Below are 14180 nucleotides of genomic sequence, written 5' to 3' on the forward strand. Positions count from 1 at the left end.
AGCATGCTTGAACCTACAAATTTTTTGGTCCAGTGCATATCATTTTTCACTTGCTTACACTGAATTTCATGTTCCATTTTAATGTCCCCACCCTCAGTTTGAGGACACCTTTTGGAGTGCTTTGTGATGCCTTTTTTGTGTTAACTATACAGAATAATGTGATGCCATCAAAAATAATCTAGTTAATTTAAGAACTGGTTAAAAATCACTGTCCTACTATGGCTTCTTGGGGGATTTCACTCGAAAGCTTACTCACTTTTTGTGACTTTTGAGGTGTTCCTGATAACGCTATTGTGTAACTGACTTCTATTTCATTTTTTCTACATGACAACCTTTGTCTTTTTGCTCTCATTAGAATCTCCCTGCTGTAAAAACAGTAACAGGCCAAGCATGTACAAATCATATATTTCACATCAAAAGAGCTTGAATGGAGTGATTTGCCATGATTTTCAAATCCTTAAGCCAGTGGCTGTATTCTCAGGATAGCAGGAATAGCATGTCGTTATGTGTGAATATTGGAAGCATGGTGAAATGTGGCACATTTGGTTACCATGAATCACCATGGAGAACCACTGATTAGTTCTGAGGTCTCCACATTTCAGCATTGCTTGTTGTCATGTGTGTAGCCAGTTGCAATGTTTTCCACAGATTCCCCATTTCAGTTAGTGAGTTTGGTGGCAAGAGTTTTCCACTGCCTTGTTTGCCTAGCAACAACCGAGTTGTCAGCAGACAGGGTGCTGATTGGCTGCCCCTGCGTTCCCTGTTCTCCCTCCTGGTGTGAGTCCTCTGAGGCCCATCCGGATTGCCCACCTAACCACTGCCTGGCCAGATTGTTGAGATGCCTGCCTGCCTGCCTGCCTACCTGGCACAGCCACCCTGTCATGTCCTTGTCTGGTGTGGGCTTCTGCCTGAGCACGCCATCTTCTCCTGCACGAGAGGGGACAGCACACTGATGTGGGAGGATGTGGCAGGTGGACCTGGCAGCACAGCCACAACATGTGAGAAAAACAGGCATCACAGAAATCTGGCCAGGAGATTGGTGGGTGGATGATTGCACAGGAAGCAGATAGGCAGGCAATTCGAGCAGGCATCAGAGGGCACACACCAAAAGGGAAGACAGAGCAGTCACTGCAGGGGCAGCTGTGCTACTCTAGTGAGTAGACAGGGGCTCCACAGACTGGCAGGGAAAAAGGCTGTGGCTGGCTGAAAATATGCTCAGGGGAGCATATAGGTCTATTGGGGAGAGATGAGCAACACAGGTAGGAGCTGGTTTGGTTCCCCAGCCACAGGGTCTGCTGAGATGTGTGTGCCACCATTTGAAGAGAAGATGGAGACACGTGGAGACTACTCGATGTGTAGATTACCTCGCAAATGTGTAAGCACAGGACATGAGGTATAAAAGGTAACTGTACAGTAACTGTGTGCATTATATGTGAACAGCCCCAGTGCCTCTCAAACCTCAGTCACACTTACAACAGAGTACCACTTACTCTGAATGCAGGTAATTCTTCCGCATCTCTGTACTGATTGAACGATTGGATTGCACCCTGTGAGCAACTCACTGGCTGCATTCATACATAAAGCTAGGCCATGCTGGAAACTGCACAGGTATGACTTGTTGCTATTTGTGAAGCCAGCATCCATGGTGAAGCATGGCACATTTGAAACCACATAGACAAACAATGGTTTGTTGTAAAGTTTCTATGATTCTCTATGGCATGCTGTTATGTGTGACCCCAGTTGCAGTATGGTTTCCACTTTTCTGTCATCAGGTTTGGCAGACGAAGTGCCTGTTCTGTTCTGTTCTGTTCTGTTCTTCCTAGCAACTTCTGAGCCAGCCCCAGTGACACTTTGATGGCTGCTTTGCACCCCTTTTTTCCGCTGTGTGCTACCTTCCCAATGCCCAGCTGAACCTTTGGAGTACTGGTAGTAGAGAGACATCATGCCACGCTGTCTCCACCAGCAACAATTTGAAATGGCTGCATCTTTGGTCTGCTAGGGGAGCCAGCACTCTTCTCTTGTGAATGGAGCCTTACACAAGATGAGCACATGGACTGTGCATGGGCATCCTCATTAGGGCACTCACTCTGAAAAGTCCAGGTCTCTTGCCTTCTCTTCTCCCTCCCTGTCACTCCTGTATTGTCTCTGGCATTCCTGAGGGCCGTCAGTGAGCCTCTCTCTCCCCTTGCCTCCTGCTGCAGCTGTGAGACAAACACATTCCTTGCTGCCAGCCAGAAAAATTATCCAGGCATCCTTGGGAAAGTCTTTCTGGCAGGATGCACCCCCTCTGTCCCTGGCATAGCCTGCCTGTACAGATATTCTTCATGAGTCTGGGCGCAGAGGGAGGTAGCCCTGGCACTATGTGCGAGTTCTGTGCATGGGGGTGGGGGAATGGACATAGGTGGAACGAAGTGTGTGTGAGGGGGCTTGCGTGTTCGTATACAGCAGCATAGCAGCTGGGAGTGTTCCTGCAGTGCTCCTCTAGAGCAGCATTGCTATGCTAGTGAGTAGGCAGGTGCTTCACAGAGCAGGAGGACATTCCTCCAAAAAAGGCAACTGGCTGAGATCATGTCCAGGGGAGTATGTGAACCAATAAGGCAGAGGCCAGTGACCCAGGCAGGAGTGATGCACCCTGGGATTGATTCTGAGCCATGGGGGCTGGTGGGATACTTGTCACCATTTGTAGGGAAAATGGAGAAGCGTGGAAACCATACATGCATAGAAACCATGCAGATATGTGAACCCAGGACACAGGTACCATGTCGTGTCATAACTGCATGACATTGCTTAGCACTATGTATGAATGCAGCCAGAATATTTGATCTGGGTTTGATCCAGTATGTTGGCAAGAGTTATCCCAAGCAGAGTTCTACTGAGACTGCTTCTGTGGGCAGAAAGGAGGGAGGCAATTTTCACAATTTTTCTGTCTCTATATTTCCCAGGTTCACATCTTAGAAAGTCCATTGACCCTCCAGTACAGACACTGATGGTAAGAAGATACACATTAGGGAACTGCAGGGCGGAATTGGTAAAAATCACTTCCCACCCTGTTTAGAAACAGTTTTCAGTGACAGAAAAAGCTCTTTTGTCTAGAAGAATCTTTTTCTGGATCCAACCCAGTAAAATTAGCTGCTGCCAACAGACTGACTGGATGGATATGAAGCCAGAGTTGCAGATTGAGCAAGAAATACAGAACGAAGCCAGTGCTATGGGTGGAATTAGCTTTGGACTCTTTAACTTGCAACATGCTACCAGTTCTTTTGCAGCACATCCATCCGTGTGCTGTATCCTATGGCATGGCAATTACGCCTCTAAGCACTGACTAAAGGAAATTCCCCAGTCTCAAGTCGTGCCATCTGTCCATTTACGTATCTCAACGTGCTCCGCACTGGCTCACTGCAGCTCTTCCGAGTTTCAGGTAGGCCTCTTTTTCAACCCTACCTGAAGATGCCAGATATTTTGCTTAGGAAACAGGTGCTTTACCTCTGAGCTTTGTCTGTTCGTCTCTGCAGTAAATTTCCCCTAATCCACTGCATTATGTTCCTTCATCCCTGTCCTCTTAAAAGTCAGTATATGCTTCCAAAGGATGTGCTGCACTCACTTTACCTCACTAACCAGTGGAGCCAGTGTGGTGTAAAGTTGAACTAATTCAAGATTCCTGGGTTCTCCTTCCCACTCAGCGATGAAGCCCAGTCCTTCAATCTTAGCCTAACCTACCCCACAGCAGGTAAAATGGAGAGGAGGGCTGCTGTGCAAGGCACTTTGGGTTTCTTATAAGAGGAAAAAGGCCGGGTATATATGTAATAATAAATAACCACATGACATTGTAGCATCTCTATTTGCCTTAGGTTGTTTCAGTACGGATGGAAATATCTTTTGTCCTATAACTGTAAAACTTTACTCAACCATTTTTCAAGCATTTATCTCTTGCTGTGAAACTTGTAACACTTTGTACCTATTTTCATAGTTACTCTGTCAGTTTGTGGTCTTGGCACTGTAAAGTACATAACTTCTTGAAATATTTTTCTTTCAGATTTGTGATACATAAGAAATTCATTATAGTGACAGTATCACTCCAAGAAGGGTTTATTTCCTTCAATAGACTACTTTCTGCTTTCTGTTTGTGGCCAGTTGCAGGTTTTTATTGGCTAGTTTTTTTGAAATTTTTTGTTCATGGTTGGGCTAGATGATTTTAGGGCCTCTACTAGCCATACATTTACAACTTTAGTTTCTATTCTAAACTGATTCTAGGGCATCTGGAGGGAATTTCATTTTATGTGTAACATGTCCCATGGCACTCAGCTCCTGGGCAGACACCAATTACTTCATAACTCTTCAAGGTTTAATCAATTTAAGTTTTATTGGTCTCCTTTTAAACATCTAATTTGATTTGATCACAAAATGCTATACAAGTTTACTCTGTTCACACTGCTGGTGTTACATGTTATTGCTGTCTTACAAACTTTCACTTCAGCTGCTCCATATTTACTAAAATTTATTCCCTCCCACTTTATCCCAAAGACATATGTTTCCTTTTCTTCAAACTGATGCCATTGAAGTTGGAAATCTGCATGCTTATTTTGGAGGGTTCCCTGTACACTTCTTGTTCCTCTTTCCCTCTCCTCAAGCAGTCAGGAAGTTTTCTCTTCGTATGGTGGTTCCTTTCTACCCTATTCATCCCATATTCAACCATCACCATCTGATGATGTAGCAGGAAGATTTTTTAAAAAGATGTAGCAGATAGATGAATATTTTGGGGGCTACTTTACATATTGCTGATGTTACCCTCAATGAAACTTGGAAGCTGTTGGTGTTTGAAAGAATAGTGGATAGGCCTGTGCCATTTTAATCACCTTTCTTTGTACTAACATTTAGTTCTCTAAAAAACAAACCTGAAAACAACGGGGCAATGCCAATGAAATTACCTTAAGGCGCAAGAAGTAAATAACTGGATCACCCTAGTTTCATGATAGAAAACATGCTTTTCCAGGTATAAATGTCTAGGTTAAATCCTTGGCATTAGTTTGAAAAAACTAATCGGTATCGTGGGTACCAAGCCTCAGTGAGAACACTACCTAAAGACCTTGGAGAGCTGCTACCAGTCCGAGTAGACACTACTGGATTAGATGGACCAATGGTCTGGCTTCATCTAATGCAGCTTCATGTGTTTACTTGAGGAAACCATCAGCTGCTGACTGAGATGCAGCTTCTTGATCTCTGCAATATTTATATTTGTTCATTGGGCAATCTTTTGTTTAGATTAAATGGCAGCTGCCTTCTTGTGCAGAGATTTGGTCTGACTTGCATAGAACAGTGCTAATGCAACATCTCTTTTGAAGATGAGAAGCACAACAGAAGTGCTAATTATTATTAACTTCAGTCCATGAGACACAGCTGGGATTTCCTGCCCTCTGGGATGGGAAAGCAGCCATTTGGATGACTTCTTTTAAATTCTAGGAACACTAAAAAACCATATGCGATCTGGTTGAGTAGGGATCTGAACTGATGATCTTCTGGTTGCATTTTCTCAGTGTGTAAGTTGGGGTGCTTCCATATTGCTTGACCTGTCTGGCTCAGTAGCTGCTTCAGTGTGGATCTTGGTAGCCACAGCAATTTGTCTGGCAGTTCTCTCTCCTGCATCATGCTTTGGCTGTTCCATTTGGAGATTTTTTGTGGGAGTTCTGCAAGTCCTCTTGTAGCACAAAGGGGGATAAGTGTGGTAAACCCACTGGAATTTTCCCCGGGGTCCCTAGTGTCCATTGCTGCTAATTGGGTCTGAAGAAGGTCTGGAAGCTATTGTGAGCCGCTCCTCCTCCTCTTTCAGCATGCTCTAGTCCTTACACAAGATGTTTACAGGCCCTGTCAGATCCCTACATGAGGGAATCTAATCTGCCTGCTGTTCCCCTTCTGAAGAACAGCACATCAAAGAAATGGCAGCCTGTTTGATGTGTCTGCTTGCCTCAGAGAATGCACGTAATGGATTAGCAGCAGCTGGAGGAGGGGCCTGCTGGCTTCCAACCATTGCATACAATCTCTTGGGGATCTTTTGTGTGTGTCATCTTTTACGGAGACTTGCTGAGGGATTCATACCCTTGGATAAGAATCTCTGGGGTATCCATATTTAGAGTGATCCCTTCTTTCTTGCAGCCTGTTTGTCACATCCCCACATTCCTATAAAGCCTTGAATCTTAAACATGTTGTCTTGATTTTGGCAAAGAACTGTCTGTCAACCTTTATGAGTTTGGGGAAGTGTCCAGTATATCTTGGGCATTCTCCAAATATTATAGACATTCTAAAGTTAAGAGCAAAATCATGGAGAAGTGAGGTAGCAACAAGGCAACTTGAAAGGGAAGAACTTTAATCTAGGAATGCTTCCTTTGTGGGCTGAAGGGAACATGGTAGGGAACATAGAAGAGTGCTGGAAACCTGTTAGAGCTGCTGTACTGAATCAACATGTTATATAAAAGGTTAGTCTGAAATGGCACACATATCACTACAGTGATATTAACTGTTGCACTCTGAGGGTTCCAGGAGGAACACATTTTTAAAGCATTCCAAAAAGGTAGGCGTTTACTCATCCTTCATACTTGCACTTCCTCTTCAAAGATAAGGTTGTAGAAATCTTATGGGTTTTTTCTGTGCTTGTGGGTATGCTGGTGGGAAGATAGTTTGTCAGGCTTGGGTATACTATTCACTGCTAATAACTTGAATTATAAGACTATCCTAAGACAGTTCCACCTGCAGTTTGGGAAAATTTGATTCTGCTCTCCTGCAGGGACATAGCTTCACTTACCTGCTAATGTAAAACACACTATACAATGAAATAGCGTCTAAGTATTACTTATCCCTTAATGCTACTGTGTCTTTTGTTCTTTTTAATGAAATGGCTGTTGGTTAGAAAAATATCTTCTCCACTTGGGAGAACTGGGCTGCTAAATACCCCCTCCCCAAATTATAGATAGGAAAATTGTTTGCAAAGAGAGCAGCCATCCATTTTGATATAACGAGTAGCTCTGACTGAGATGGACTTCTTCAGTGCGTTCCTCCATTACTGTTGGGCACCAAAGAAAAGCCAAAGCACTGCATATATAGTCTTATATCTTCTGGATCTTAGCAAAGTCCAGATGATGTTTTTGCAGTTAATGGAGGATGAGGTAAATGTGCATGGGCGAAAAGAAGCAGATGATGGCAAGGTATGCAGAGAAATAACAAAATTCATGTTAGGGTGATAGTTTGAAGAGTGAACTATACTAAGAATGGGAATTTTCTTGTGTAAATTTTTTTCATGAGATAGTAATTAGAGTCTACAAAATAGTACCTTTATCTTTCCACGTAATTTCTGTGTCTTGCTGGCAGTTACTGCTTTCTAGAAGAATGAACCATGGGTTATTATCTAGGGCGTTTAACACATTATTGGTTACAGTAGGTGTGGATCTAAGAAGATGTGCTGTTCAACTAATTACTTACTTTTTCGTTAAAACATCTTAAGATTCTGTCCTGCTAGGCTTAAATCTTGGCTGTTGGTCCTTTTCTTTCAGTCTTTAGTGCTAACCGTTAATTTTGTGGTGCTGGTGATTTAACACAGAAAGTCTTTGGTTCCTTTACTGTTGTACTCTATTTTTCTGTCTTGACCAAGTATTTTTGTTTCATGACTAAAATCTCATCTCCTGAGCTAAACTCAGGCACAGCTGATTCTGTTTGGGAAAGAGCAAAATTCCATCCTCTTTGGATCTAATTCAGTCCAAAATAGGAATTACTTCTGAGTTTAAAATGAAGTCTTTCACTGGATCACAGATATGTTTTTGCATCTCTTCTGTAGAATATTGTTTGTAGCCTTAGCCATGTTCCCAATGAGCGGGACTACAGAAATGTTGACAAATGTTAGGAGCACCTTTTTATATTGGCGCTTTCCTTCTGCAGTATGTCATAATGTGGAATGTTGACACTGATATTCAAAAGGAGGAAGGAGAGGTTCTACTCTCCTTAACTTGGCCTGCTTTAACTTCCACCTGATGTGCAGAAATTAGCAAGAGAATATTTTCATGACATGGAGATCAACATTTTCAGATACTAAACTTCTTCAGATGAAACTGCTGTTGAGGACAGCTGGTAGAAAAGCTGATGACCTTAAAAGGAAGTAAATTTCGGTGCTGGGGCATAACTCTGTATCCTTTTAAAGTGACCAGCTTTTTAACCAGAGTAGCCTGGAACATAGGAGATTTGAGTTCAGGTTTTGCTGCTTCCATAGTGTCATTTTGTGACTTGTCTTCTTTTCTACAAACTGGGAATTGTGGTAATCTGTCTCTTCAGTTTGTTAGGAGAGCAAAGATAAAATCTATATAAAATATATAAAATTTTATAAAATATAGAATCTATAGAAAAATCTATATAAAATTGGAAGATACCATACTGCTTGGATAAAGTAGCAGTAACTTGAAATGACTCCTAATAAAAGTGAAAGAAGAAAGTACAAAAGCAGGACTACAGCAGAATATTAAAAAAACAAAAATCATGTCCACAGAAGAAAGATAGAACTTTACTATTACTAATGAAGAAATTGATATTGTATAAGATTTCATATATTTCAGTTCAGTCACCAATGCAAAAGGAAACTGCAGCCAAGAAATTAAAGAAGACTGAGACTTGGAAGGATAGCAATGAAGGAACTAGAAAAGACCATCAAGTGTAAGGACATTTTATTGGAGAACAAGGTCAAGATCATCTAAATGATTGTATTCCCAATCCCAATATAAGGGTTTGAAAGCTGATAGGAAGGAAATTGATGTGTTCGAAACACGGGGCTGGAGAAGAGCTTTGTGAATACCTTAGACCAGGGGTGGGCAATTAATTTTCCTATGGGGCCACATGAGAAACTTTGACAGTTGTTAAGGGCCGGACCAATACACTTACAGCTCTGCTCAATATATATCTCTATAAAAACAGTAAATGAAACATTACAATGATACAGTGAAAATGTGGAGCACAAAACAACACTATTTAATGAATATTCACAAAAACATTAACATAAACATTACATGAAAAGCAATAAATTCAATTCAGTTTAGCAGATCCTTCAAAATAAAAGCAGTGCAGTTGTATTGCTTGCATCTATATTATGACGATATAATTTGCATTGACTTTTAATTTGCCAGTGACCTCATGTGGGCCAGTCAGGGTCAGCCATCGGGCTGGATGTGGCCCGTGGGCCATACAATGCCCAGGTCTGCCTTAGACTGACAGACAGAGAAACAAACAGATAAAACTGAGACTGTCATACTTTGGAGACATCATGAGGAAGCAAGAATCACTGAAGAAGACAATCACATTAGAGAAAGTCGAAAGCAGAAGATGAAAAGGAAGACCAAATACGAGATGGATTGACTCCATAAAGGAAGTCACAGCCTTGAACTTGGACGAACTGAATGGAGCTGTCATGCACAGAAAATTTTGGAAGGCTTTCATTCATAGGGTCAACATAAGTCAGAGACAACTTGACAGCACATTGCAATACATAAAATCTTGCACCTTTAGTCAGTGCAACAAGCAATACAAAATAAAATAAACAACTCTAAAAGCATATAGTAACATAATAAGACACAATTGTAAGGAGGAAATCATCACTTTGTCAGCTTTGCATCCCATCCCATGATTTGGCCAGTTAGTCTAAAGATGATACAAAGTCTTCCCTGGTTCTGCTTTTCTCCTCTCATCCTCACCTTTCTCTTTCCTTTTCATCTGGCTTGACTCCTTTTCTTTCCAGTCTTCTATATTCTTCTTCCTCTTATCTTCTACTCTGGAATACAAAGTATGCTTTATGCTGGAGATCAGTGTATAACTTATTTATTCAATAAGTTATTCTGAACTCTGTGTGTAACTTTACTTTCCAAGTTTATTTGTCTGTAACTGTATAGAAAAACAGTCAAGGTATATATAAGTATGTACTGGCATCTTATTACTATATACCTGAGGTTTGGTCTGTGGCATGCTTTCTAGAAGATTGGCTGGTGCTTTGTTACATACTAATAAAAATGAGTTTGTAGCATAGTCCTGTTTTTACTTTTATGTAAAAGGTAAAGTCAGGAGTAGCAACCCCTCCCCTCCGTTTCGGATTGCTAATCCCACAATCCCAAACATTGGCCAAGCCGGCTGGGCTTTTAGTCCAAAGAAAGCATCTGGAGGTCACCAAGTTGCCAACCTGGGCAGAGGTGTTTACAATTCCAGGTCTAGTCTTTGGAAAGATGAAGTTGCTACATTGGATGGCCAGAGCATTTTTGGTTGAGCTTTAACACCTTCCTGGGCATTCATAAGTGAAGTTTTATGGCCATTAGGACATGGCCTGATGGGTACATTTTTGCAAACTGAGTCAAGGTGGTGTATTCTAATCATTGTTGTGCTCCAAAATGGTTTCCTTGGTGCAATTAATTTACTATGAACTTTATCCTGATGCAAAAGACTGAGAGTGAAAATACTGACTTGCACATTGGGTGTGTAACACTGTGAGATGGAGGCATGCCATGGAGCGCCTGCCCCTATGAGATATTTGGATTGGGCTATGCTTGAGAAATTGCACAGAATATATATACTGGATTCCTGTCAGGTAGGTTGCTTTTTAAATTGACTTGGTGCCAGCACAGGATTCATTTTAATGGGGCCAACTTGCTTCCCCCCCCCCCTTCCCTTACAGGGAATACGTGGAGCAGCAATGTGAACTTTCCCCCGTCTGTATTTACATGCGAGATGAGGTAAGTCAACAAACCTCCTTCTCTGCCATGCCCCTTCATCTTTCACTGAAAATATCAAGATATACCCTACACAGCTTTCCAGCCTGGAAAATGTGTTCCTTCTTTGGGCTCACTGAAAAAGGGAAATGGAAGAGCTTTGGTCTCTTCAAAGCTTGAAGTGTTTGTGTGGGGGAGGAAAAAAACCTCTGCTGGAACATAATCACGGGTCGCTCAGCTCAAGCCTCCGAGCCCATAAAACATTCTCAATGACCTGTTTGTGTGTTTTTTCAAGTTCTTTTAAAGCTCAAGAGTCACAACAGTGGTTTTATTTTAATAAATATTTGCTTTTTCCATGTTTTGATCTCTAGCATTTTTGTTTTTGTTTAATACTTTTATATGTCAGGATTTTAGCCCCCCCCCCCCCCCAAACAAATGCCAGCCTTCCCCTGTATTTTCTTCTGGGCTGTGCACAGATTGGCCCTTATGTGGAGCTTACAGGATAGTCGGCACCAGTTCTGCCATTTTGCAAAGTGAAGCACCAGGTTAGATTTCAGGGTTTTCTGTAGTGGATTTGTGCAGGAGAATGGCTGCCTTGTTGTAAGTTTACTTCTGAGGTGTAAATGGCCACCATATAATAAGGTGGGCAACACATGACTCACACTTGGCCCCCTGCACACCCTGAAATCTTTTTCAAAAAAAGTGATGTGTAATGGTGATTAAATTCTAAAAGGATACAAGCTAATTTTGATAATTTGGTCACTCCATAGCCACTGCAAACAGTATTTTAAGCATCCTTTTTAATCTATTTTTGTTATTTAAAAAAGGCCCCTGTGGGGGTGCAGCCATGGGATAATGGTGGGGGGGGGTGAAAGTAACAGTTTTAGGTGGCTGTCCCAAACAAAAAACCGAATTATTACATATGAAGAATATGGACATAAGAAATCAGAGTGATGGTTCCCTTGGCTCAGTTTTGCTGTAGTATTCCACTGGCGAGGTACCTGGAAATTCTTTAACTTACAAGTGAGCAACATGCAGCTCCTGCTACCCACCTCCCCACTATATAGATAATGTGTTGTCTGGAATCTTCTTTGACCCTTTTGCTGCTGCTCCAAAGCAGCTCCAGATAACTTTAAAAAAGTCTTTCTGCACTGTTTGTGAGGGGAAGTGTGGCCCATGGCAAGGAGAAGTTCTGGGGAGTGAAAATGGCCCCTGGACTTCTCCCTAATGGCTCCTGGAAGTCTCCTGTAATTGATGATACCAAGACTTGAACCTGGGGCCTTCTTTATGCAGCAAAAGCAGACATAGCTTTACCTCTGAGCTATGACTTGTCTGACTTCATGGACAACCATTGAAAAGAACATAGTGCTATTTACATATATGCTAGAGTATATAAGCATATATACTCTTGCATTACTCTTTTGCAGTTGCTTCTAGGACTTGAGCCTTTTCATAATGGATCAACAGAGTATCTGCCTCCATCTCTATTGTAGGTAACTGGGAAAACTGCTTTGCAGAAGGCGAGTCTGAAGTCACTTGGCCTGACCAGCGGCAATGCCATCATCAGGTTCGAAGGCAGCTGTCCACTCTTCTATGTATTTGTGAACCTGGTTTCAGTCTATTTTTCCTGTAACAGATGAATTTCACATTTTGCTGGGTAGAGGAAAGTATTTTGGGAAATGTCTGGAGTCCAGTATTTTTCGGTGCTCAATAATTATTGTATTTCCCTGTTTGTTGAAAACTGCAGCTTAGGTATACTTGCTGTAGCTTCAGCTGCTGACACAGAACTTTTAATGCTGCTGCAAGGAATTTGTGCATGATGATTTTAACTTCACTGTCTTCACTTCTGCCAGATCAGGCATTCATGCTTTGTATCATTTCTGGCTGTCTGAGAGAGGTTATTTTTGTTGGTTCCTACGTATATTAAGGAATACCTTTTCCTAAGCATTGATTCTATGCACTGAGGTCAGCAAAAGAGACCTAACCTCACCATCATGTAAGGTGAGGTTAGTAAAGTTGTAGAGCAAGGTTTTCACTGTAGCAGTGTGCACAGGGTGCATTCACATGTCACACCAACCCAAGCCCACCTGGCCACAGACTAGACTGAGCTGGTGGTTCTGCAAAACCCCATCGTACACCCAACAGATGCTTGGACTCCCCATGACCCTCCTCCCTCTCCCTCAAATCTCCCACAGGTATCCCAGGAGATACCATGGCAAGACCAGCTTGCCTTCCCTGTTGTGATCATGAGCCATTTTTAGTTTGTTAGAGCCTTTTGATGTGGGTTGGGGGTGTGATCATGATCTTCAGCCTGACAGACAGCTTTCTCAATCCATTTCAGTGCCCAAGCAATACTTTGAAGGAACTGGCCAGGCTTGCAAGCCATTTTTTAAAAAATATATACATTCAGAAGAACCCAAGTGTGTGCCAATATCTGTGCACATTCTAATTTTTTCTGGTCTTTTGCAAGTGTGCACCAGCATGGGAATGGGAATCCTCACCTGAGCAATGTCCAGGGAGGTACCCATTGGCAAAATGTGGTAGGTACCAACCCTGGACGTTGACCTGGAAAGGCTCCAAAGGACCTTTCTTCCATTTTGGTTTGGGTTAAGAGCTGTCAAAGGTGAGTGGCAAGGGGTTTTGCTGCTCTTGCCAAGCAGCTTGCCTACCCCTTCTCTTCACCCACAGTGAGGATGGTTGCCCGGGCTTGGAATACTTGCCAATTTTGGGTGAAACAACCCCTAAAACAAACCATGGGTTGTCAAGGTGACTTAAAACCTAAGAATAAGCTACACTGGGGGAAGGTTCCAGGTTTGCATGGCATACCTTTAAGCTATGGGTGTGCAAGCCCAGTCACATGTGAAATGTTCATCCTCATGAGTTCTTCCAGGCTCTCTCACTTCTTTCCTTCTATCAGTGGTGGCAAGATTTTGTTTTACCACTTTGCAACTGCCTGATACACATTGTAGCTTGAATCTGATGCTAGTCACTTTGACTGCTGCTGGTTTTTAGTCTCAAGGCAGTGTGCTTTAATTATCAAACTTGACTCATTCATGATTTTGGGTGGGGGTAACTGTTTGTCTTTTTATGCTGCTTAGGTAGCTTTTGGTCAGAGAATCCAGTAAATCAGGCAGTCAGTCTTCAAGTGTGTTTCCCAGGCTCTAGATTTTCCAGCATTTTGCCATCAGGTGTTAACTTCTTCACATGGCCCTTTCCCAGGGATATCTCCTTGTAATTAATTTGACAGCATTACGGGAGAAGACTGATTCCTGCTTACCCCACGGTGTATTGACTTCTGCAGTGCTTAAGGGGACAGAGATTTTTGCTTTACTGGCCCATTTTCTGCTAAGTATAATAATCCGTAATATAGGGATTTTCTCTTATTAAACACATTATATATTGTGTTTTGCATTACCATTAACAGCTTTTGGTTAATACAGAAATAGAATTAAATGACGCTGA

General features: G+C 42.2%; 1 protein-coding gene across 1 annotated transcript in view; it reads left to right on the plus strand.

Annotated features, from left to right (window-relative positions):
* Positions 1 to 14180, plus strand: part of ASPSCR1 (ASPSCR1 tether for SLC2A4, UBX domain containing) — a 74444-nt gene that overhangs the window by 15114 nt on the left and 45150 nt on the right. Inside the window, exons 5-6 of the mRNA XM_044419923.1 lie at positions 10685 to 10742; positions 12212 to 12285. Of these exons, the coding sequence (XP_044275858.1) occupies positions 10685 to 10742; positions 12212 to 12285 (132 nt within the window). The remainder of the gene's footprint in view (positions 1 to 10684; positions 10743 to 12211; positions 12286 to 14180) is intronic.

The sequence above is a fragment of the Varanus komodoensis genome, unplaced genomic scaffold (assembly GCF_004798865.1).
Source record: "Varanus komodoensis strain SLA01 unplaced genomic scaffold, ASM479886v1 scaffold11, whole genome shotgun sequence".
Taxonomy (NCBI): Eukaryota; Metazoa; Chordata; class Lepidosauria; order Squamata; family Varanidae; genus Varanus; species Varanus komodoensis.